This window comes from Furipterus horrens, unplaced genomic scaffold, assembly GCF_987537825.1.
Source record: "Furipterus horrens unplaced genomic scaffold, mFurHor1.1.pri manual_scaffold_17, whole genome shotgun sequence".
Lineage (NCBI taxonomy): Eukaryota > Metazoa > Chordata > Mammalia > Chiroptera > Furipteridae > Furipterus > Furipterus horrens.
The window spans coordinates 89,969,696-89,996,144 of NW_028327187.1; the positions used below are offsets into that span (position 1 = coordinate 89,969,696).

At 38.2% G+C, this 26,449-nt stretch overlaps 1 protein-coding gene across 10 annotated transcripts in view; it reads left to right on the forward strand.

Annotated features, from left to right (window-relative positions):
• The window catches only part of CASK (calcium/calmodulin dependent serine protein kinase), a 419,618-nt gene that overhangs the window by 258,722 nt on the left and 134,447 nt on the right, over nucleotides 1–26,449 (forward strand). For all 10 annotated transcript variants that reach the window (XM_090265298.1, XM_090265289.1, XM_090265291.1 and 7 more), the window contains 3 exons: nucleotides 2,159–2,261; nucleotides 8,331–8,506; nucleotides 13,709–13,831. In XM_090265298.1, coding sequence (XP_090121424.1) covers nucleotides 2,159–2,261; nucleotides 8,331–8,506; nucleotides 13,709–13,831 — 402 coding nt within the window. The remainder of the gene's footprint in view (nucleotides 1–2,158; nucleotides 2,262–8,330; nucleotides 8,507–13,708; nucleotides 13,832–26,449) is intronic.

Consider the following 26,449-nt stretch of genomic DNA (forward strand, 5'->3'; position numbering starts at 1 on the left):
CACCCTCCCTTTTCTCCTTTGTTGTTATCTTAGCTTTTTATTTATGTGAAGATAAAAGGAAAAAAGAAAAAGATAAATGGATATACTTGTTTGGTGCCATCTATTAACTGATATCACTGTCCTCTATCTAAATCCCAACCCTGGTTAAATTCAGCTCACCACTCACTCCAGGCCTGAACGCTGCAGGTAAAATGAGGACTGGTAGGTTCAAATACACAGTCAGGCTAATTCTCTCACTTGAAATTCATTACCACAAACCTCAAGTGGGTCTGTGTGCTGCCAGCAATCTAGCTGTATTTCTTTAGTCTGGTGGTTCTCAAACATTGGTTCCCAGACCAGTAGCATCAACATCACTCAGGAACTTGTTAAAAATGCACATTTTTTACTTCATTCCAGACCTTATGAATCAGAAACTCTGGGGGTGGAGGCCAGTAAATCTGTGTGATTCTGATGCTATGGTTTGAAAGCAACTGCCTTAGTCAATTCATGCTCCTATTATTTGAAAATACTTTTTCACACCTTCACTCTTCTCAAATTGCCAACAACCTCCTCCCCTTCCCAACTCCCACCTGATGATCAGTTTTATTTCAAAGTAAATTGAAAATAGAAGTGCTCAGAAGAGAACTTCCTCATCTTCTTACATCTGTCTGCATCTACAGGTGCTCTGTACCCTGCCTTCTTTGCCGTCACCAGAGCCAACCCCCACCCTACTTGTGCATTTTGTCCCATTCTCCTCTCTTTCCTGGGAATACATTTCCTCTCTATGGATCTTTCACATCAGCACACAAATGTCTCTCTTGAAAAAACAAAACGAAAGCAAACCTCCCTAAAAATCTCTAGGTCTATGGAGTCATCTTATCGGATATATTGTTATGTGAAAATTTTAAATATTTATATGTATTTCCCTATTTTCAAAAGAACAGTGGAAGGATAAACCAAACACTAATACCAGTAGTTACAAATGAGAAGAGGGGGGTTGGGAATGAGGAGAGGGAACAAAAGCTAGACCTCTGGTATTTGTTTACAGTTTTCACTTGGGAACTATATGTTTTATGTAATTTAAATATCAAATTAGGTCAAAATCTAATTGAAACAAATTGACCTCACTATGTAACAAATCAAAAGCATAACCACAAGAAGTCTTGTGACTTTAAAATAGGATGGGGTTGTTCTTACATAATTTTAGACTTACAGAAAAATTCAAAGGATAGCACAAAGAAATGCAGACACCTTTCGCTCAGATTTCCCATATGTGAACATTTTTCTACATTTGTTTTATTCTCAATTTCTCATCTATTGGTTCATCTCCCTATTTATATGTTTCCTCAAAATAAGAAACCCTCTTAATAGCCACAGTAATATTATCAGATCAGGGAATTTATATTGAAAGAATCTATAGATATTTTTCCAATTTCTTGGCTAGATGTAGGCCAAGTGTCTCCTTTCCCCCTTCTGTTTTCTTAGCTTCCACAGAGAGGAAGAGCAGGTTCAGAGAAAAGGTATGCCCAGGGAGGGCAGTGAATTCCCTAGGAGCAAGGCTCAATTGGAGTCATTTACTCTGACTCTTCTTACTTAGGCGTGAAATGAATGAAGAAAAGCAAGAGGGTGGGAGGGTGGGCATAAAAGGGCCATTAGCGTCCCCTCAGGGCCAAGATAAAGTGTAAGTAAAGTCAGAGGTTTCAACAAACATTTTAGCACAAGGTGTAAAATATATTTTTCCTTAAACAAGTGTAGACTGCGACTCGAAGAGAACATTGCATGAAAAAAGCAGAAAATATATCTTTCTTGAGAATCCATGCTTCCTGAGTCATTCTTTTTTAAATTTATTTTTAAATTATTGATGCCATACAATATTGTATTAGTTTCAGGTGTACAACATAGTGGTTAGAATCCTGAGAAATTCTTAGCACCATACCCCAATATTGGAAGCAAGTAATTTCTGAAAAATATTGGATGGAACAGGTAAGTCTTTGGAGAAAGCCAGAAGTGAGAAGAGGACAAATAATTCAAGCATCCAAAATAATTCCAGAAGTTTTTAATGTATTACTCTATTGTCATGTTACTCAGTTTCATGTAAATTGAATTATTTGACTTAAATTAATCCTTACTTTTGGTTTGTTTTTGTTTGTTGTTGTTTTTTGTCTGTCTTTCTTTTCAGCCCCACTGTGTTCTCCTCGCCTCAAAGGAAAACTCGGCACCTGTTAAACTCGGGGGCTTTGGGGTAGCTATTCAATTAGGGGAGTCTGGACTTGTAGCTGGAGGTAAGAACACTTTTTAAAAAAATATATTCTTTAAAACCTGGTCACCTTTAGGCTGGTGTAAAATTTTCAAACTAAATATTATCCTGTCTTCAGTGTTTCATACCCCATCCTACCCCCAAAAGTGCCATCATATAGTTTTGAATTTAATAACTGTAGTCACAACTAGAATTTTAGTCTCTTAGAAATAGGCTGTCTTTTTATTCTTTGTATCCTCAGCATTAACAGAGAAGAGACCATACTTATAGAGATATTTGAAGCAGTGACTTTTAAAGTTGAACTGACCAAGCAATGTCAAATCAAAACTATATGGATTATCTACTTTCAGGCTTACATCTATAGCTACTTTTAAATTTCATATGGTTTTACTCTTTCCATTTGTCAGAGAACTACTCAAGCCATAATCTGTGTATTTGGGAAGAGCAAAGAAATGTGAATGCAGACTGATTTTATTATTAGCCAAACAACATAAGTGGAAAATTCTAGGCCAGAAAATGAAGAAAATTTAAAATAGAGACTTTCTTCACTAGTATACAGAGGTGGATGCAAATTATAGATTCAAGTATTTGGGTTTTTTTGTTTATTCCTTTGAATAGGCTCCAGCTCAGAATGCTGCCCTGTTTTTATTCTCTTCCTTAGTTTTGCAAATTACTTAGTTCTCCATTCTACAGACTATCAGTCTTCTAGTCATTTCCTTCTCTTTTCTATCTGTAAATACTGCCAGCCTTCACGAAGAGGAAAAATATGGACAATATCAGCAGAACTTTTTAAAACCTGTCATGGTTCAAGAATGCTTGCATTAAATTCAAGCACCTGACAAATGATAAATATCAAAATAATAATGTTACACAGGATATTTCATTTCATTCACTGTTATTAAAACAGCAAAGCAGTATTAACACAGACCATCATCTGAAAAATGAGCCATGAGTCATATTTTTATTCTTTAAATTGTTTTTTCACCACATTGCCCTCTAAAATTAAAGTAGGTTTAAATTTTCTTCTTGTTTTGCATTTTCTTCCAGCTAATCATTTCCAATGATATGAGAAACTGCAAGTTGAATATAGTTTTAAAAACTGATTTTTTTTTTTTTTTCCTAATTCAGAACTTTTCATTCATGTTCAGAAGACTGATCAAAGGATCAGGTGGTAAAGCATAGTTTAATCATAAAGTCATTGAATCTCAGGATTCAAAGGGGCCCTAACTTCTCCAGTCTTATAACTAATGATTAAACCCTCTCAAGCCCTGGCTGGTTTGGCTCAGTGGATTGAGTGTTGGCCTGCGAGCTAAGTGTCGCTGGTTCGATCTTCCAGTCAGGGCACATCAGAGAAGGAAAACTCTGACTCCAAAAAACCTCCGCTGCCTTGCGGCATACCTCTTCAGGGGAAAGGCTAAGGGAGTAAACCCCGACAGAAAATCCGGAGCCGGAGTCCCTAAGGCGGTTTGACGTTGTAGTCAACACCGGCAACTCCTGCGGCGCACCTGAAGCCAAGCTGTATTGACTCCGTCTTTCCCTTGGACCCTTCAGCTGCGAAGAGAGGGGGGGTCTGCTGCATGGGCAACAGCAGACCCTCCATATTACCCTGCCCAGGCTCTGTAGCTTCAGCGTCATCGCAAGATGTCGATTCAACACGGGAGGAGACAGATACCATGTCACTCCCGAGTCGGACTGCACAGCCATTCTCGGCGGTGCAGATAGACTCTTAAGAAGCTACACCATCGTCTCTCAAGACAGACGGCTGCCGACGACGAAACCCTCTCAAAAATCCCAGCAAAAGGTTGAGCTCTAGTTTAATTCCTCAGATGGCAAAGAATTTACTATATCCCAGGACAGTTTATCCCATTTTTTTTGAAAGCTTCTTAAGTATTGAAACATTCAAAAAAAGTATTGAAACATTCATTCTTGCATTGAATAGAAATCTTTCTTCCTATAACTTCTATGCAGTAGTCCTAATTCTGACTTTTTGGAGTCAGGCTGTACAGTTTTAATCCTTCCATGTGATAGCCATTCAGATGTTGGAAGACGGCTGTCATTTTCCCTGAAGTCTTGTCCAAGTTAGCTTGCCAAGGTTAATCTAACCATGCCTCCTGTAAACTGGTTCAGAATCTCCCCACTATGCACAAAGTACAGAGCCAGAACTGAACACAACTACAGGTAGAGTCTGGTGCACAGGGGCTTGGGGCTATCACTTCTTTTGCTCTGGGTCTTAAATGTCTATCAGGCTCCCCATGTTGCATTAGTTTTTTGAACAACCACATAACGATGCTGGTCCAAATCTTGCAGTCAGCTACAAATCTCAGTTGTTGTTGTTTTTAAACAAATATTGCTGTTAAACTAACAGTCAGATTTATTATTTGTACAGATCACCCTTGTGTTAAGACTACACAATTATAACAAGTGATTTTTGATAAATACATCCCTAAGGTTGATGGGATAAAATGAAATGAAACTAATTCCTCTTATCTGTTAGATACGGGCCACATATAATGACTTTGTTTCTCTTGTGGATCTGCACCCTGTTAGTATTCAGAATGGCCTGGGCTTCATATTTGGGTGTGCATCTCAATTAATGGGAAAAACAGGTGCATTACATTTACTTTGGACATTTTCTACATGTTAATCTATTTTTCCAAAGTCCATGAACCTTTCCCCTTAATTGTAAATTTTTAAAGCTGATTTTAAACAAAAAATATGTGTTATGCAGAGTTTATTTTTATGAGTACTTCTAGAGTTAACATACTTTCTGATGGCCAAAATATCATCATTTCTTAACATACTTTTCCTTACAGTCTTGAAATACAACTACTTCCATCATTATAGTACCTTTAAAAATATGATATATGTGGATAGGGATAAAAGATTTCTTTATAAAAAGCTTTCCTGTTGTTTAAGGTACTCTTGAAAATTTTTTTAATATCCATCAGCTAATTTGCTGATATTTAACAGAAAGCTATTTTCCTGTCAGTTGGAATCTTTCGTCACTCAGTTCTCCAAATAGAAAGGAATTCTCTCCCTTATATGTTCCATATAATAAAAACCATTCACATATACAGGGCAGGAAAGTAGATTTACAGTTGTACAAATAAATAATACAAGAATAAACTCTCTGGTACACGTACTCACAACTGTAAACCTACTTTTGCCAACTCCTGTATTTACACATCTAAAACTCAGCTCTTTAGGAAACTTACTTATCCAGAAGATAACTAAGAACCTAGAAAATCATTATAATAGCAGCAAAACTCTTCCTGCCTTTAAAACCTGCAGATTGTCCTCTCAAGTGAGCATCTAATGACACTCTATGAGGCTGGCATGCTCTCATTTTACGGAGAGTTTTCTGGATTTGTGTTCTTTTATGCCTTGCACCTCTCTTCCCCCATTTAGAATGCCTTTTGTGATTTTATCTATCTATATAGCTTTTACTCTTCTTGAAGCCTGAGCTAACAATCATCTCATTTTTAAAGCAGGCTGAGCGTCACCATCCCAAGTTAGGTAACCTACTCCTCTTCCGTATTACCATAACTAGCTGAGTGACATACCTCCATGTAGCATTTGATGCAGAGATTTGTAATCATATCAAAGACTAAGCTTTGTGAGAGTCCAGGGGATCATGGCTTATCCCTCTGTATGTCCATGGCACATGCTGTGTCTAGGACCTGGTAGGCACTTAGGAAATTGTTATTAAATGAAAGATTCTGGTTGCTCCTGAGTTTCCAGGTGATAGCAGATTTTATGCAACATATTGTAAGTTGAGGCATAGTGAGAGAAAAGAAATGAAAGCCAAACAGAAGAAAATACATTGATCAGATACCAAAACTGGGAAAGCACAGCAGCATTTTAATACTGAACAGATCAACCCATGCATACCTCTGAAGTTCCTCAGAGGGTTTCCTGTTCTATAGCATTGTTCTTTAACTGATATCCACAATGACAATTCTGAGTCATCAAGAAAAGGTTAAAATGTGTGCAGCATCTTGTGTAAAAGAAGTCAGGAAATTGTAGGAAGATATGCATCCAAAACTATTTAAGTAAAAAGGTTTGGGTGCATAAAGATTCAAGTTTTACAATACTGAATCTGTAGCTATTCAGAACAGTTCCCTCCCTAAGGTTCTGGGTAATAAGGTCTTATTATATTATGAGAAAACATAGCATTTAAATATTTAAATGTTTATCTGATGTATGTCACAATACAGTGATATTTTAATTTGGTTTGATGATTGGAGTCCCGTTCTTAGAATTTTGTGGTCAAAGTCATAAAAGTCAAGTGACCACAAAGAAGGAAAAACTAAGAGATCACAAACAAGGAGTTTGGGGAGGTCAGTAAAGGTTAACTCCAGTCCTTTTACATTCTACTGATATGCACAAAATTAAAAAAAGATCATTCCTATATATTCTTTCTACCATTGTCTTTCCTTCTGTCATCTGTGAGCAAACTTTTGAACCTAAATACATGCGTCTTCCTTAAGGATGAACACTAGTTCTCCACATGAGGGCAGTCCTCAGTCCAGATAAATGGAGAGAGCCTCCTCGGGATGACTGGGGCTGGCCCTGGCGGTTCTGACTAACCCCAGGGTGAGGTCCCCATTTTGAGTCACCTGGACCTTTCTTGTGTGGGAAGTGGTAGGCGGTAAGTTGAGTTTCAGAGCGTCATGCAAACTTGCCTTCAGGTCCCCTGATCTCTTGTCCTGCTCTTCCCTTCTCCTGCCAGCTCCTGTTCATCAGGACAGAATGAAGCTCCAATGGCCCCACCCTGTCCCAGGAGGCTTAGGTCTCATCACTTCAGCTTTTTGGTGTTACTTGAGGAAGCAAAATGGGGTAATAAGGAAATAAAAATACTTTCTTCTAACCAGTGAAGTTTTCACTGATCTACGTACCTTTTAAATTAAAATATTTTCACTCTGAACCCTGAACTTAGTCTTTTCTATTACGGGGGAGGGAGGGGAACCGTAATGATCTGCAGCAAGGAACACCCATCCCCAGCACACAAACTAAGACTTGCTTTATGGTCTCCACCCCAACCGAATTTGACAATCACTAATAGGACTTTATGATACATTCTCTGTAGCGGGATTAGAAGATCTCTAAGGTCTTAAATCACAGTATTATGCAATGTTCAAAGTAAAAATGATCTTGAATTCTGCATGATAGTGGGGGCCTGCATACAGCTAGAAGAGCTGCCAAAACTATTGGGTAGTACCACTCTGTCCCCTCCCACAATAATTTCCCTGCAGGGTACAAACCTTTCTACAGTAGAAGACTCCCTTTGGAATACTGAGTTAAAGATGGTTACTAGTATTCAGAAAACTGCTATCAGATTTCTTCCTGAAAGCTAGTTTTGATAGGGAAAAAAAAGAAAGAAAACTCTTTATTTAAAGAAAATGAAGGCCAAAAAGGGTTGAATGGGAAGAGTTTCTGACTTTGGTTTATGTCACATCTTTGCCCTCATTCTCTTCAAATGTTAACATTAGAAGGAAACTTTAAAAATCCCATAACAAAATATTACTAATCATTACTAATTGCTATAGTCAACACCAAAAATCTGAACAGGATTTCAGATTCAAATTTGTATTCTAAATAAAAGTTCTCAGCATTAGGTTTGAGAATTTCCATTTGACAGTCAAAAGTCATCTTTTTCTCCACAGATGTGTTCCTCGCTCCTGCGCCACCCACCCCTCCCTGCCCCTGCCCTGCCCTGCTCAGACCCTCCCAGCTCTTTCCTGGGCAGCCACACTCTGCTGCCCAACTTTTCCGCCTGCCTCTGCTCTATATTTTTATTGATTTTTTTAACTTGTGAAAATTAGAAAATTTAAAGAACTTCTTCATGAAACAAGAAATGAGTAAACACTTGCTGTGTACTGCTGAATTGAATAGGAAGTACCAGTGTTAGAAGTGATTAGGTACATAATTCATTTCCTTCTGCGAACTTTATTTTATGGAGGAGAATATTTATATTGTTAAACTTTTCGTCAGACTGTTATGGTTCTATTATTTTCAGTTTTCAAATGTGGAAAAAAGCTCACTTAATGTAAACATTTTTTCCTTGATGATGTTGTTGTTGTTTTAAATGTAGGACGCGTTGGAACACCTCATTTTATGGCCCCAGAAGTTGTCAAAAGAGAGCCTTATGGAAAACCTGTAGATGTCTGGGGTTGTGGCGTGATCCTTTTTATCCTGCTAAGTGGTTGTTTGCCTTTTTATGGAACCAAGGAAAGATTGTTTGAAGGCATTATTAAAGGAAAATATAAGGTAACATATTACGAATGTTTTAATTTTTCCATTGAGATTAAATTATTCTGAAAAAATGTCTTTTGAAGTAACTGTCTGTCTCTGGATTGCTTATTGATTGTCAGGTAGTTTCCAAGTCAGAGAAAACTTCTTTGCTTACAGCACTGACCCACTAGCCTTGGTGGGCAACATAGGGCACAAGTACATTTCTGAGTTGCTCTCAGCTGAACTGTCTTTCATCTGGTTAGAAGAAAGGGGACTGGCTTTGACACCTTGCCTTTCCCCTCCCTTCTCCTTCACTCTGCAGTGCAGCTCAAGCCTCTCCACCCTGTTTGGGTCCCAACTCTGTGTTTAGGCTAGAAAACAGGGGCCCTAGCTATCTTTCATACAGTGTAAAAACCAGAAACCAGATGGATGTGCCCCTTTCTCCCACATGCAAGTCAACCATCTAAGAGTCCTGAGCCCTCAAATTCACAAACCACATCCACTACAAAATCAAATTCTTTATCCACAGATATATTCTACCAAAAGAAATTGTTCAGTAAGTGCCCTACTGATTTCAAATAAAATTCTAGTTCAGGGAAAGAACTTGGAATAATCCTTAGAATTCATTGTGATAGAATTTGACCTTTTATTTTACTTTGAGTAAGGTGTTTGTGACAAACATGAGCCTAGATTTAAAAGTATCCATTTGCACATTAACGCAGTGGAATCCAACTCAGCCTCCGTAAAAACCAAGAAAATTTTACCCTTTGCAACAGTATAGATGGACCTGGAGAACATTATGCTAAGTGAAATAAGCCAGTCAGAGAAAGACATGTACCATATGAGTTCACTCATGTGTGGAATGTAATGAACAAACTAACAAGCAAAGCAGAGACAGACTTATAGGTGGAGAGCAGGTGACAGCAAGTGGGGGGCACAAGGTAGAAGGTGGAGCGATTGAGGAAAAAGGACTCATGGACATGGACAACAGTGTGGTGATTGTTGGGGGGAAGGAGTATAAGGGAACTTAGTGGTAATGGAAAAATACAATAAAGATTAAATTTAAAAAATAAAAGTATCCATTAGGTGTCTGGTGACCAAACTCATTTATAGACTAAGCTGGAAAATGAATGTCTTTGTGTAATTTTTTTAAGGGGCTTTATTTATAAAGTTAACGTGGAAATTTCATCCACGTAATTTTAGTAATTCTTTATCTTTACTGTACTTTATAATCAGTGTCTATCAGCCTTTATTTGTTTTTGCTTTATAACACTTTGTTTATTGCGTTTTATGTAGTGAGCCAGCACAGCTGAAAATTTTGCCATTTACATTCCAAAATAAACTGAACTAAATGCCAGTATCACAATTGCAGTCCATAGTATAATTTAGACCCATCTTGGTGTCACCTAAACATTCATATTTTTCTTTAGCTAATGTGGATCAGAAACCACATGTACAATTCACAAACTTCTCATTAGTAAATTAATACTTTCATTATTTAAAAAATAAAAAGTCATCGCTGACATTGTGAATAGTGATACCAAAACGACCTAGGGAATTCTTAGAAATCAGCAAGCTTAAGTTTAACCTCACTACCCATGCTCTTCTTAGACTTTTTGCCCTGTACCACCACATATGGCTAATGGAATAGGATGCTATGTATGGGAGGCATGGGGGAGTGTGTCTGGGTATTGCATCAGAGCCACTTATGCTTTCCTCCCATTCTTACTGAAACCTGTACTTTCTACTCAACAGAACCACTGTTTCATTTTCAGCCATGCCAGGCAGCGTAAAACCAAACACACGGGTTTATATTAACTCTAGACTCCAAAACTATGAGGTTCCTAAAGTTTTCTTTTCAATTCTTCAGTAATGTTAGAAATTTATATGGGACTTGGAAAAAAGTTATGAAAAAAGAAAAGAAAAGAAATTAGTTTCAGAATTACAACCTTATTCTTTTAAGCTAAAACTGAAGTTTGTGTAGTTAAGAAGGTAATACTCATTCATACTTTTTTTTTTTTTTTTTTTTTTTGGCCTATGGACCATCAGTTTATAAAGGCATACAGGTTTGTCTTTTATTTGGATTAATATATATGCCAAAACTGTTAACAGAGAGAGATGTTTTAAGTATAGGTTTTTCTGCTTCTCTTAGAGTCAGTTGGCCACTGGGAAATAAAATCAGTCCTTTCAAGGTAACTCAGTGTTTCAGGAAACTGCTTGTAAGTAATCATCCCCCTTCAGTCCCTGAAAATTGTGTGTGGCTATCATGAATGCACATGTGGCTTTCTGGTTGAACTTTGCCAAGTGAAATCACAGATACTAACATATGAAAATAAGCACAATTAGTAATGCATCAACATAATAATACTATCAATAAGGATAGCTAATTCACACATAGTACTTACTTTGTGCCGTGAACTGTTCTAAACACTTATATTTAACTCATTTTATCCTCGCAGTGACTTATGACGTAGGTACTATATAATAAAATCTCCCACCTGCCTTTTTGAATTATAAACATTTGCTAATAATAGAATTCTGCCTTTGTGTTTGTTCAGTTGCTAACTTCCATGTTTCCAAGGCAATGTGCTTCATTCCAACAGCTTCTGGTATTTGATTTAGTCTATGTTTAAAGCATTGAATTTTTGTTTTGTTTTTTTGTAAGAAAGTTGGACTGTTCACACACGTACAAAAATTAAATTATTTTAAAATTCCCTGTTCTTGTTATAGTAAGTCAGATGGATGGTGACAGCTATGTCATAATTTCTGAACCTGAAAGTTTGAAGCTTTGAGCTTAATAACTTATTTACTCTCTTACTTGCCTAACCTCGCCTCTTGCTTTTATTCATGCCTTTTCTTACAAAAGCCCCAGGTTTTCAGCAGCTCAGTCTGAAGTATAGATTCATCTCTACTATCAATGATGAACCTGGTGGATTTTTTAAAAATATAGTATGCTATGATTCTGTCAGCACTTAATGTTAACACTTTTTATTATTGGAAATTTCAAACAAATAAAAACAGTAGAGGTAAACAATATAATGAACCCCAGCTTGAATACTTAGCAACATGCAGCCCATCTTGTTTTATCCATATTCCACGTACTGCTAAATTTTTGAAGCAAATCTCAAAAATATCATTTTATCACCTTGGTGGTTCTTAACAGAACTATTAACAAAATCCTTGATCTCTATGAGTATTTTCAAGAAATTTTTTATATCTTAAATGTAGTACATGTAAATTGTCATAGTTTATAAACTGATACTGTTCTTAAGTAATTTTAGTTTAACTTTTTATTCTCATTTACTAGCTTACTTGATCTTTTAAAGGGGATGTGAGAGAATACCTCTTTACTGGAATATATGCTAACATTTAATTCATTATTTTATATTAGTTTCAAGTGCACAGCATAGTGGTTAGACAGTTATATGATTTATGAAGTGATGCCCCTCCCAATAAATCTAGTACCAACCTGGCACTCACTGTATGTAGTTATTACAATATTGTTGACTGTATTCCCTGTGAGTATTCTGTAACTACCAATTTTTATTTCTTAATCTTTTCACCTTTTTCACACAGCCCCCCAATCTCCCTCTCATCTGGCAACCCTCAGTTTGTATCTATGAGCGTGTTCAATAAACTTTTTTTATAAAGGACAGTATCCTCTTGTATCACTTATATCATTGTTATAAGTATCCAGTTGGTATCTACACAGCAGAAGTCTGTGTATTTAAATAAGTGAGTGTTTTATAGCCTTATGTAATTCCCTCTTATGTTTTCAACCTCTCAAATTAATTTTGGCTACTATGCTGAGCCAAACAAAGAGAAAACCCTAGATTAGGCTCCCACATAAAAAGGATAGGGATATATACTTCTCAACTTCTACTCCAGAAATCTTACCATCACTTTCAGAGGATTTCTCAAGCTCTTTCCCAAGGACCAATCATTCAGACCAAAGGATACGACAGCTCTAGGATGGGGAGCAGGGAACAAGGCTACCTAAGCCCCTTTAATCACTCACCTCCTTATTGCAAACTGGTTAATTGATCACAATTTCAGTAGGCTGACAATATTGTAATAACCTCATGGCATTCATTTTAATGGGCTCTGACAAGAAGAAGTGACTATCATTTGGAATTGTTAGAAAAAGAAAATGGAACATCCTCCAATTTTAAGAACTGTCCCTCCCTAACCTTGGAGACATTTTTCATTCCCCAACTATAACGTACAAAGCTTCACATTAACCAGAGCTGAGTGGCTAATGCTAACCCTTGACCGAGTTGTAATGATGCATATGTACTGTGATGCGAGTTGTGATTTCATTTGGTTTTAAATTGTTATGTACCATATTCTCCATCTTTCTCCCTTCGAAAGTTAAAGTCATAGCATTGCTTAAAGCTCCTGGGACCAAGCAGCTCAGTGATCAGTCAGCTTCCTGATATTGAATAGGGAATGAGACCCTCCTCCTCCCCCTTTATTCTCCTGATCTAGTTGCCTTCCCAAACCCAAACCTGAAGCATTCCTGTGCATTTTTTTTTCTGGTTTCTGGTCTCAGATTTACCCCTTTTCCAGGAACCTTCAGCTCTTTTCCTCACAGATCCACAGCCTTTCTCACAAGTCCTGTGTCTTTTGAACAACTCATAATTATTTTGACTTTATTAGTTTACTTTGTAGCTTAGTTGTCTCTAAAAACAAGACATAAGTAATTTCACTGAGGACAATATACAACTGAATTGCTTATTTCATAAGGTCTATGGTAATAGCATATTTTTCCCTAAAGATTGAAATTGATATACAGTGACCAAAATATCCTATTAATAACTTTGTATAGCTTTACAATTACTGCTAATCGATATTAAAACCAAAATATTAAAAATATTTTTTTTAATTTTTCATTTTTAAATTTTCTTTTAGTTCTTTCTAGGTCAAAGTATTCTAGACCCTTTGGCTGAGGTAAAAAGTATAATCAAAAATATTCTATTTTTCCATTAATAAAAGTATTATAACTTATGTAACAATGAGAACATGTGGAAGGAATACTTACTAATGCAAAATCTCATAATGAGCAACAAAAAAAAAATTACAATTGTCTTCTTCCTTAGAAAACAAGGCTTTATAATTAGATTTCTGTTATTTGCTCTGAGAATTTCGTTGACATTGAAACAGTATAGGAATATTAAATAACAGTGAGTATTAACTTCTCACAGAAAATAAAGGTCATTTTCCTTTCTTCCTCTTCAGATGAATCCAAGGCAGTGGAGCCATATCTCTGAAAGTGCCAAAGACCTAGTGCGTCGCATGCTGATGCTGGATCCAGCTGAAAGGATCACTGTTTATGAAGCACTGAATCACCCCTGGCTTAAGGTACATGAGCTCATAGGAGGCCTCTTCCTCTTCCACTTTGTTTGAACACTTCCAGTGACAGCAATGTGCTGCTCTCTAAGGTGGCCCTTACATTTTTCTGAGCATTTTTCACTACAATTTTGTTCATCTGGTTTGCTGTTTCTGCGCATCCTCTAGAAATGCTCGGAGTCGAGGGTATACCATTCAAGTGACATTCAGCTGTCAGAGGGTACAGAAGCAGATTGAGAAAGAATATATCAGGGAGGAAGGCCTGTTTGTGCTCTACCAACACATGTTCCAAAGATGTGCAGCATGAGTAATTGAAATAATGCTGTGATATCATAAATGAATTATCTTTATTTTATTTTATTTTATTTTTTTGCAGGATATTCTTTTTTTTTTTTTTAAGTATATTTTATTGATTATGTTGTTACGGTAGTTCCAATTTTTTCCCCTTTACACCCCTTCACCCAGTATCTCCCTCCCCCAGCAATCCCCCCTCAAGTCCATACCCATGGTTCGTAAAAAATAACTATCCCTCCCTCTCAGATATTAAGACCCTTTGTAATCTTGTAAAGGACAATGGGCGAAAGTCTCAAGCTCCTCTAGCTGCTTCAAGCTGGACATGGTCGTCGTCCTACCTACCCTTGGGTCCAGAAATCCCTAATAAGAGTGGGGGTGTGGAGGGGAGGGTGGCCTTCCCACATGGGGAAGGATTGTGCAGACTCCAGGTCAGTTGGCTGTCTCCGGACAACGGCGTGCTTGGTTTAGCAGGCTGGCATCCTTGTTGTGTTCTGGGGGCAACAGATTTGGCGAAAAGGGTTAGAAGACATCATTCAATCCATAACCACTAGATGACAAAAGGCAGGGATTAATTTTTCAATGTTCCACATTAGGAGAAAAAAAAAAAAAAGGGCTTCTTTGGAGGAAGGTGTGCTAGGCACATCTCGCCTGTCCAAAACCCTTTTGCCCATTATATTTAGTTTGGGCTGAGGGAAATAGTTTATGTTTCCCCCCTCTCAGACCTCTGGGCCCTTTCTGTCCAAGCCATTAGGATAGAAAAGAGAAACCAGTTTTAAAGTGACGCCCACAGACCACCCCATTCTTCACCAACCCAGCCATTTAGTTCAGCCAAACTGTTGAGTCTCAGGAGGCAGCGCTGCAGAGAGGATTAAGTGAGGTTTATGCGTACAGATAATCACTCAGGTAATGCGGTCATAGGCTTATGCCCTCTGGTTCAATTTTGCTCATTTGTTTGTGTTGTTCATTAGTTTCCTGTAATAGGTGACAGCATAACGTATTTTTCTTTCATTGCCTGGCTTGTTTCGCTAAGCATAATTCTCTCTAGTTCCATCCATGTTGTTGCAAATGGTAGAAGTTCCTTCTTTCTTTCTGCTACATAGAATTCCATTGTGTAAATGTACCACAGTTTTTTGATCCACTCATCTACAGATGGGCATTTAGGTTGTTTCCAGCACTTGGCTATTGTAAATAGTGCTGCTATGAACATTGGAGTGCATAGGTTCTTTGGAATTGGTGTTTCAGGACTTTTCGGATATAATCCCAGTAATGGAATTGCTGGTTCAAAAGGCAGTTCCATTTTTAGTTTTTTGAGGAAATTCCAAACTGTTTTCCATAGTGGCTGCACCAGTCTGCATTCCCACCAGCAATGCACCAGGGTTCCCGTTTCTCCACATCCTCTCCAGCACAAGTTGTTTGTTGATTTGTTGATGATGGCCATTCTGACTGGTGTGAGGTGGTATCTCATTGTGGTTTTAATTTGCATCTCTCTGATGGCTAGTGATGTTGAGCATGCTTTCATATGTCTATGGGCCCTCTGTATGTCTTCTTTGGAGAAGTGTTTGTTCAGGTCCTTTGCCCATTTTTTAATTGGGTTGTCTGTCTTCTTGGTGTTGAGTCGTATGAGTTCTTTATATATTTCGGAGATCAATCCCTTGTCTGAGATGTCATTGGCGAATATATTTTCCCATATGGTTGGTTTCCTTTTCATCTTGCTGATGTTTTCTTTTTTTTTTTATAATGTTTTTTATTGATTATATTGTTACAACAGTTCCAATTTTCTCCCCCTTGTTCCCCTCCACCCAGCACCCCCCTCCCCCAGCAATCCCCCCCAAGTCCATACCCCTGGTTCATAAAAATTAACTATCCCCCCCCTCTCAAATATTAGGATCCTTTGTAATCTTGTAAAGGACAATGGGCGAAGGTCTCAAGCTCCTCTAGCTGCTTCAAGCTGGACATGGTCGTCGTCCTACCTACCCTTGGGTCCAGAAAACCCTAATAAGAGTGGGGGTGTGGAGGGGAGGGTGGCCTTCCCACATGGGGAAGGATCGTGCAGACTCCAGGTCAGTTGGCTGTCTCCGGTCAACGGCGTGCTTGGTTTAACAGGCTGGTGACCTTGTTGTGTTCTGGGGGCAACAGATTTGGCGAAAAGGGTTAAAAGACATCATTCAATCCATAACTACTAGATGACAGAAGGCAGGGATTAATTTTTCAATGTTCCATATTAGGGAAAGAAAAAAAAAAAAAAAAAAGGCTTTTTTGTAAGAAAGTGTGCTAGGCACATCTCGCCTGTCCAAAACCCTTTTGCCCATTATACTTAGTTTGGGCTGAGGTAAATAGTTTAGGTTTTTCCCCCTCTCAGACCTCTGGGCCTTTTCTGTCCAAGCCATTAGGATAGAAAAGAGAAACCCGTTTTAAAGTGAAGTCCACAGACCACCCCGTTCTTCCCCAACCCCGCCATTTAGTTCAGCCAAACCGTTGAGTCTCAGGAGGCAGCGCTGCAGAGAGGATTAAGTGAGGCTTATGCGTACAGATAATCACTCAGGTAATGCGATCATAGGCTTATGTCCTTTGGAAACAAAAAACACGTGTTAATTTATGTAACATAACCCGCAAACAAGTCTCTAAATCTGGAGAAGAATCTTTTAAGACGGTTAGTTGCCCTGTTTTATACTCTACTACTGATCATTGTGATTTTCCTTGAATAATAATTTTTCTCCCTAAGGTTACCCTCCTTGTCTTTAAAGGGACTACATTAAGTCCATTTTTAATTTATCCTGTTCGTTTGCATAAACATAACAAGAGCAGCAAATGATCACTTATGATCTTTAGTTCTGCTTTGCTGGAACTTACCCAAGGAATATTTGGGGTGACCTTCAGTCTGTTCTTCAGGGCACAGAAGCTGTGCCACATATCTGGCATTCATCCTTGCCTGTACACACCTGTTTTTTCCAAGTCTTTCTGGTCTTTCCTTGTGCCTTAAGGTCCCTTCTAGCCATCTTTCAGGAAAACAACCTTCGTTCCTTCCCTGGAGAGATTGCTGTGGACCGCACAACCAACCATGGTACCAGGCCTTTTTATCTCACGGGCTTTTATTACCTTTGAAAGTCATTCCCAGTTCCTCAGGGCTTTCTGGTAACAATCTGAGCCCAAGTATGTTTCCTTTAGGCTTGACATTCCAGTCAAAGACTTGGTCAAAAAAAAAAAAAGAACCTCTGTTGACAACTGGTCTTATTAGTTCTATGCAAAGGAACTTATGTCATTACTTACTTGTTTAGAATGCCAAACTCTGGAGGGATCAAATAGGGAGAAAAATATACAACGTGAAGGAAAATCTTTGTCCTAATATTCACTGAACTGGCATTTCCATTCTTCATATTTTCATTTTTCCCTCACTAAGAAATTTTGGTTTGTTTTTCCATTACAGTTGTCTCACTTTTTTAGCCCTCTTGTTTCCCTGCACCCTGTCCCTCCCCTCCCCCACATTTAGTCCCCACTCAGTTGCACCTGTCTGTGGGTCATTCATATATATATATATTTTTTAACTTGACCCATCCCCTTACACCTTTCTTTTCCTCCCCCCCGCCCCCCTTGTTACTGTTAGTCTACTTCTTGTTTACATACCTCTGGTTCAATTTTGCTCATTTGTGTTGTTCATTAGTTTCCTGTAATAGGTGACAGCATAACGTATTTTTCTTTCGTTGCCTGGCTTGTTTCGCTAAGCATAATTCTCTCTAGTTCCATCCATGTTGTTGCAAATGGTAGAAGTTCCTTCTTTCTTTCTGCTACATAGAATTCCATTGTGTAAATGTACCACAGTTTTTTGATCCACTCATCTACAGATGGGCATTTAGGTTGTTTCCAGCACTTGGCTATTGTAAATAGTGCTGCTATGAACATTGGAGTGCATAGGTTCTTTTGAATTGGTGTTTCGGGATTTTTTGGATATAATCCTAGCAATGGAATTGCTGGTTCAAAAGGCAGTTCCATTTTTAGTTTTTTAAGGAAATTCCAAACTGTTTTCCACAGTGGCTGCACCAGTCTGCATTCCCACCAGCAATGCACCAGGGTTCCCGTTTCTCCGCATCCTCTCCAGCACAAGTTGTTTGTTGATTTGTTGATGATGGCCATTCTGACTGGTGTGAGGTGGTATCTCATTGTGGTTTTAATTTGCATCTCTCTGATGGCTAGTGATGTTGAGCATATTTTCATATGTCTATGGGCCCTCTGTATGTCTTCTTTGGAGAAGTGTTTGTTCAGGTCCTTTGCCCATTTTTTAATTGGGTTGTCTGTCTTCTTGGTGTTGAGTCGTATGAGTTCTTTATATATTTTGGAGATCAATCCCTTGTCTGAGATGTCATTGGCGAATATATTTTCCCATATGGTTGGTTTCCTTTGCATCTTGCTGATGTTTTCTTTAGCTGAGCAGAAACTTTTTAGTTTGATGTAGTCCCATTTGTTTATTCTTTCCTTTATTTCCCTTGCCTTAGGAGATATATCAGTGAAAATGTTGCTACGTGGGATATCTGAAATTTTCCTGCCTATTTTTTCCTCTAGGACTTTTATGGTGTCACGGCTTACATTTAAGTCTTTGATCCATTTTGAGTTTATTCTGGTGTATGGTGTGAGCTGGTGGTCTAGTTTCATTTTTTTGCATGTCCCTGTCCAGTTCTCCCAACACCATTTGTTGAAGAGGCTCTTTTCACTCCATTTGATGTTCTTTCCCCCTTTGTCAAATATTAGTTGACCATATGAACCTGGGCTTATTTCTGGGCTCTCTATTCTGTTCCATTGATCTATATGTCTGTTTTTATGCCAGTACCAGACTGTTTTGATTACCGTGGCCTTGTAGTATAGTTTGATATCGGGTATTGTGATTCCTCCTACTGTGTTCTGCCTCAAAATTGCTGTGGCTATTCGGGCTCTTTTTTGGTTCCATATAAATTTTTGAAGTATTTGTTCTAGGTCTGTGAGATATGTTGCTGCTTTTTAATAGGGATTGCATTGAATCTATAAATTGCTTTGGGTAGTATGGACATTTTAATGATGTTGATTCTTCCCATCCATGAGCATGATATACGCTTCCATTTATTTGTATCTTCTTTAATTTCTTTCTTCAGTGTTATGTAGTTTTCTGTGTACAGGTCTTTTACCTCTTTGGTTAAGTTTATTCCTAGGTATTTTATTTTTCTTGTTGCTATGGTAAATGGGATTTTTCTTTCAGTTTCTATCTCTGAGTTTTTATTGTTGGTGTATAAAAATGCCTTTGATTTCTTAATATTGACTTTGTATCCTGCTATTTTGCCGAATTCACTTATTAGGTCGAGTAGTTTTTTTGTGGAGTCTATAGGGTTTTCTATGTACACTATCATGTCATCTGCAAATAATGACAGTTTTACTTCCTCTTTTCCAATTTGGATGCCTTTTATTTCTCTTTCTTGTCTGATTGCGGTGGCTAGAACTTCCAAGACTATGTTGAATAGGAGTGGGGAGAGCGGACATCCTTGTCTTGTTCCTGATCTCAGGGGGAATGCTCTCAGTTTTTGCCCATTGAGTATGATGTTGGCTTCAGGTTTCTCATATATGGCCTTTATTATGTTGAGTTATGCTCCCTCTATTCCCATTTTGCTGAGAGTTTTTATCATAAATGGGTGTTGTACTTTATCAAATGCTTTTTCTGCATCTATTGATATTATCATGTGGTTTTTGTCTTTCATTTTGTTTATGTGGTGTATTATGTTTATTGATTTGCGAATGTTAGACCATCCTTGCATCCCTGGGATGAATCCTACTTGATCGTGGTTTATGATCTTTCTAATGTGTTGCTGGATCCGGTTTGCCAATATTTTGTTGAGGATTTTAGCATCTATGTTCATCAGCGATATTGGCCTGTAGTTTTCTTTCTTTGTTGTGTCTTGACCTGGTTTTGGAATTAGGGTTATACTGGCTTCATAGAATGAGTTTGGCAGTCTTCCCTCTTCTTGTATCTTTTGGAATAGTCTGAGAAGGATAGGAGTTAGTTCTTTCCTAAATGTTTTGTAGAATTCACTTGTGAAGCCATCCGGTCCAGGGCTTTTGTGTGCTGGGAGTTTTTTGATTACTGCTTCAATTTCACTAGCTGTTATTGGTCTATTCAGACTTTCTGCTTCTTCTTGATTCAGTTTGGGAAGACTATAGGTTTCCAGGAATTTGTCCATTTCCTCTAGGTTGTCAAATTTCTTGCCATACAGTTGTTCGTAATAATTTCTTATAATCCTTTGTATTTCTGTGGTATCAGTTGTGATTTCTCCTCTTTCGTTTCTGATTTTATTTATTTGGGTCCTTTCTCTTTTTTTCTTGATGAGCCTGGTTAAAGGCTTGTCAATTTTGTTTATTTTTTCAAAGAACCAGCTCCTACTTTTGTTGATCTTTTGAATTGTTAGTTTAGACTCTATGTCATTTAATTCTGCTCTGATCTTGATGATTTCCTTCCTTCTACTTGATCTGGGCTTTGCTTGTTGTTCTTCCTCTAGATCTTGTAGCTGTAGGGTTAAATTTTTTATTAGATATTCCTCTAGCTTTTTTAGGTAGGCCTGTATTGCTATGAACTTTCCTCTTAGGACTGCTTTCGCTGTATCCCATAGGTTTTGGGTTGTTGTGTGTTCATTATCATTAGTTTCCAGAAACTTTTTGATTTCTTCCTTGATGTCATTGTTAACCCATTCATTATGTAATAGCATGTTATTCATTCTCCATGAGTTTGAATGTTTTTGAGTTTTTTCCTTGAGGTTGATTTCCAATTTTAAGCCATTGTGATCTGAGAAGATGCTTGATATAATTTCAATTTTCTTGAATTTGTTAAGGCTTGTTTTGTGTCCTACCATGTGGTCTATCTTTGAAAATGTTCCATGTGCACTTGAGAAGTATGTATATTTTGCTTCTTTGGGGTGAAAACTTCTATATATATTGACTAAGTCCATTTGATCTAGAGTGTTGTTCAGTGCCTCAATATCTTTGGTGTTTCTTTGCTTCGAAGATCTGTCCATTGTTGACAATGGGGTGTTAAAGTCCCCTACTATGAGTGTGTTGTTGTCTATATCTTTCTTGGAGTCTTTCAAAAGTTTCCTTATGTATTTGGGTGCTCCTAAGTTGGGTGCATATATATTTATAACGGTTATATCTTCTTGATGGATTTTTCCCTTAAGTATTATGAAATGCCCTTCTTTGTCTCTTTTTATGGACTTTGCTGTGAAATCTGTTTTGTCTGATATAAGTATTGCTACCCCGGCTTTTTTTTCATGCCCATTTGCTTGAAATACTTTTTTCCATCCCTTTACTTTCAGTCTGTGTAGATCTTTTGTTCTAAGGTGGGTCTCTTGTAGACAGCATATATGTGGGTCATTCTTTCTAATCCATTCAGCTACCCTATGTCTTTTAATTGGAGCGTTTAATCCATTTACATTTAAGGTTATTACCGATAAGTACTTATTCATTGTCATTTTTCCCCTTTGCACTCGTGTTCTTCTCTGTCTCTCTCTGTTTCTTTATCTTCTTAGAGCAGACCCTTTAGCATCTCTTGCATTGCTGGTTTGGTGAAGATGTATTCTTTTAGCCTTCTTTTGTCTTGGAAGCTCCTTATTTCACCCTCCATTTTGAATGAGAGCTTTGCTGGGTATAGTATTCTGGGTTGTAGGCCTTTGTTTTTCATTGCTTGGAATATTTTTTGCCATTCCCTTCTGGCTTGTAGTGTTTCTGCTGAGAAATCTGATGATAGCCTTATTGGAGTACCCTTGTATGTTATTAGTTGTTTTTCTCTTGCTGCTTTTAGGATCCTCTCTTTGTCTTTGAATGTTGCCATTTTAATTATGATGTGTCTTGAGGTGGGCCTGTTGGAGTTCATCTTCATTGGGACCCTCTGTGCTTCCTGGACTTGCGTGACTCTTTCTCTCGTCATGTTAGGGAAGTTTTCTGTCATTAGTTTTTCAAAGAGGTTTTCTATCCCTTGCTCTTCTTCTCCTTCTGGAATTCCTATGATACGGATATTATTACGTTTCATGTTGTCCTGCAGCTGTCTTAGAACCTCTTCAGTCTTGTTCAGTCTTTTTTCATTTTGTTGCATTATCTGGGAGTTTTTGTGTAGGTTGTCCTCCAGCTCGCTGATCCGATCTTCTGCTTCCTCTAGCCTGCTTTTAATTCCTTCTACTGTGTTCTTCAATTCAGAGATCGTATTCTTCATTTCCTCCTGGCTCTTATTGATAGCTTCTATGTCCTTTTTCATGCTCACGTAATTTTCTGTGAGTTCCTTGTAGTTTTTCTGGAGTTCTTTGTAGTTTCCACTGAGCTCATTCAGCTTCTCCATAATCCATGTTTTGAATTCCGTATCTGATAGTTCGCTCCCCTCTATTTCATTTAGTACTCTTTCTGGGGATTCTACCTTTCCTTTTGATGGGAGGTTGTTTCTCTGTCTCCCCATTTTTTTGACTCCTATTGTTTGTTGGTGCTTCTTAGAATGATCTGCACTTCCTGGATCTGCCTCTGGTGGCGTCAGATCATGTACAAGTCTGGCCCTAGGCAGCCTGTTGGAGACTTCCAGGGATCTACTGCTGTTGTCTGTCTTCTTTGATTGTTAATCTACTCAATCTGTGATTAGCTGTCAGGCTTAAAGACTGTGGGTGTGGCAGCTTAATTCCTGTAGGCAGGGCTTTTGCTTCCCCTCAGGCTGACGCCACTTGGAGGGGAATGGTCTACCCGCAGTATTGGGGATGAGTCAGCACTGGGACACAGTCGGCTGCTCCTCCAGTTCTCCCCTCAAAGCCACCGTGCCAAACTCTCCCCAAGTGTCTCCAGTCCTCTCTGCCTTCCCTCTGCTTGAGCCCAGGGTAAGTGGTGGCCAAAATATTTTCGTATGTGATCCACTTAAGAGCTCTTTTTCTCCTGCTGTTTCTCTCCGGCTAGCAAGAAACCCTGTGGCTTTTCGCTTTTCTCAGCTGGATACTATTTTACTTTCCACTCTGTTGCTGTAGGCTGGGAAGCTCAGCTGGGGGTTTAGACCCTGCCCTTCTCAGGGGGAATCCCCAGCTGCTGAGCTGTTTCTCAGTCCCTTCAGCTGCTACCCGTGTGAGCCCAGCCAGCCCTTCCGCGTCTCCGCACTCCCTACCGGTCACGTTGTGATGTAGCGGCCTTTTCTGTCTCTCCGTGGTTATAAGACTTCTTTCCAGCTAGTGTTCCGTTGGTTATTCCGGATGATTTCTCCAAAATTAAGTTGTAAATCCAGACTGGTCCTGGGAGGAGGTTAGTGTAGCTTCCACTTACTCCTCCGCCATCTTGGATCTCCGAATTATCTTTATTTTAGATGTGACTGTGCTTTATAGCATTATTTTTATTTGAACAGATACTAAATCTGGATTTATTGTCTTAGGGGAAAGGCAGATTTTAAAGATTATTTTTATCTTCCATCTTGCTAATAAGTATTAAGGAAAATTACAACTTGGGACTTCAATAAAACAGTAGTATTTGATGAAGACATGATACAGTTCAATAATTCCAAGAAATTCTCCCTTTACAGTTGAGAACACTAAGGCTGAGAGAGGTTAAGAATTTTGCCCCAAGTCACAGAAGTTGTCAGTGGTGGAACTAGGTTTTTAATTCAACCTACCACAACCGTTTACTTTATACACAAGATCCCATCCCTCTCACTTACTTAAGGACATTACTCCAGCAATTTTCCCCTTTTCTGCATGATCAGTTTCCTCTCTCTATTGGATTGAATATGGTACGATTTATTTTTATTACACACACATCTTCTCCTGACTCTAACCCACTCCAGCTTCTATCCCTATTCTCTGCTCCCCTTTGACAGCAAAAGCCTAGAAAGAGTATTCTGTACTCACTTTCTTTCTCCAGTTTCTCCCATCCCTTTTTTGCACCCACTCTAGTGGATTACAGTCCTACCCACTCCTCTAAAACAGTTCTTGCCAAGCCACTAATGACCTTCACACTGCTCAAGTTCAGTGATCAAATCTCAAGCCTTCTCCCTCTTGGTATCTCAGAAACAGCAGACATCCATCCTCCTGAAACACTGACTTCTCTTGGCTTCGGGACACTTCACTCTCCTAGCTTCCCTTCTACCTCTCTGGCTGCTCCTTCTCAGCTCATGGGGATTCTTCCTCATCTACCCCCACCTACCTCTTCACATTGCAGTGCCACAGGCCTCCGTCCCTGCTCTTATTTTTTCTGTCTTCACTCAGGCCCTTGGACACCTCATCTAGTTTTAGTGGCTCTAAATGCTGTCTGTACACCAGTGACTCCTAAATTCAGGCCAGGCCTGTCCCCTGATGTAGTCTTAATCTAATACATAGTTTCACTCCCTGTTACTTCTCTGATTTCACCCCTTACTGTTCTCCCACTCACTTTCCTTTGTATTGGCCTCCTTGCTGTTCCTCTGAAAGCAGGCATACTCTTGCCTCACGCCTCTGTGTCAATCATGCTCTTTCCCTAGAACACTTTTCTCCCAGATATGTTCATGGCTTTATTTCCCCCACCATCTTCAGGTCTTTGCTTAGATATCAGCTTCTTAGTAAGATCTTTCCTGAGCCACAATTTAAAATTTGGAAGAAGGAATGCCCTCTGCTGCCAGTATTGCCTAGCCCCCTTCCTTGCCTTAGTTTTCTCCATAGCATACTTATATTTTACTGACTTATTTGATGTCTGTTGATCCCTATAAAATATAATATGCATAAGGGTGGGAATTTTTGGCTGTTGGTTCACTTCTGTCTAGCACCCTAGAAAGTGCTGAGCATGTAGTAGGTGCTCAGTAAGTATTAGTTAATGATTTATTGCATGAATGAATGGATGTTCATTATATTGTGTCATGCTATTTGTCTACAGATTATGCAAAACAAAATATATTAAAACATAGATCAGTAATGTATCTTAGTGGCAATGACATGAATAATATTACAGAACAATTTTAACATTTCAGTGGATCTTGATTCTCTTTAAGAATATTTATTTTCAAATCTGTGTTCAACCCTCTAACACTTAGTTCTAGTTATTCGTGACTTGATATATCCAGTTCTATAATACTTATTCCTACTTTCCCACAGAAAAGAGTAGGTAAACAGTTCTTATATACTTGCTTAGTACAGGCACACCTTGTTTTATGGTGCTTCGCTTTACTGCACTTCATAGACACTGCATTTTTGACAAATTGAAGGTAAGACCCTCCACCAGATAAAAGATTACAATTTGCTAAAGGCTCAGGTGCATTTTTAGCAATAAAGTATTTTTATTTTTTTATGTTTCCCAAAGTGTCTTTATTTTTATTTTTTTATTGTATTTTTTTCCATTACCATTTACTCCCCTTTCTTAAATTAGGGAATGCACATTTTTTTTTTAGACATAATGCTATTGCACACCTAATAGACTACAGTACAGCATAAACATAACTTTTATATGCACTGGGAAGCCAAAAAATTCATGAGACTCACTTTATTTCAGCAGTCTGGAACCAAACCCGCAATCTCTCCAAGGTATGCCTGGATTTTTTTCTCTCAGAAATGAAGAGTGTAGGGGGCACTTCTATTTCTCCTTTGCCTTTCTCAGTTTCTCCATAATGGGGATCTTTGGTTCATTATAAGTTCGTTTAAATGTCAAATAACAGTGACATATTTGGATATTTATTTTTGAAACCATTGTCCCTATAATGATTATATTGCTCCTTATAAATAATCTGTGCTTAATGCATAATATAGCTTTCTGACACCAGAAAGACAAAGGACAAAAATGTCAAACACGGAAATGAAAAAGGTCCAGAAGGCTATATGACCTGAAGAGTCATATACCATGTATAAACTACAGTCGCCTTCACTGTTTATGTGTCAACTAAAAATGGAAGAATTCAATGAGAATGTGATCTAGTTGATGAGAACAGGCTTGTTACATTTAAATACTTGTCCATGTAAATCATTGCTCTGGGTGTAGTGGTGTTAATTTAGTAATGGCTAAAAATTAATCTGTGGTTTAAATATGAGAAACTCCCGAATAACTACAAAGTGAAGAAATAGATGATAAAAACCCTTAGAATAAACAGTGCCCAAAGTCATAATACTATTGCTTTATGTCCAAAAGAAGCACACACACACAGAGAAAAAAAATTCAAAAATTATTTCTTTGGTTAAAAGAAATGATGACCTATTCAGTCATTTCATATTAGAAAAATAACTTGAGTAAATAGACCAAGTAATACCTGTTTAATACCTTTATCTGTCTCAATTAGTGATGCTTGTTGTGAATATTCACTCCAAGAAAAGTAAGAGCAACTAAGATTGCAATTTCTTCATAGGTGATTTAGCTCTTTTC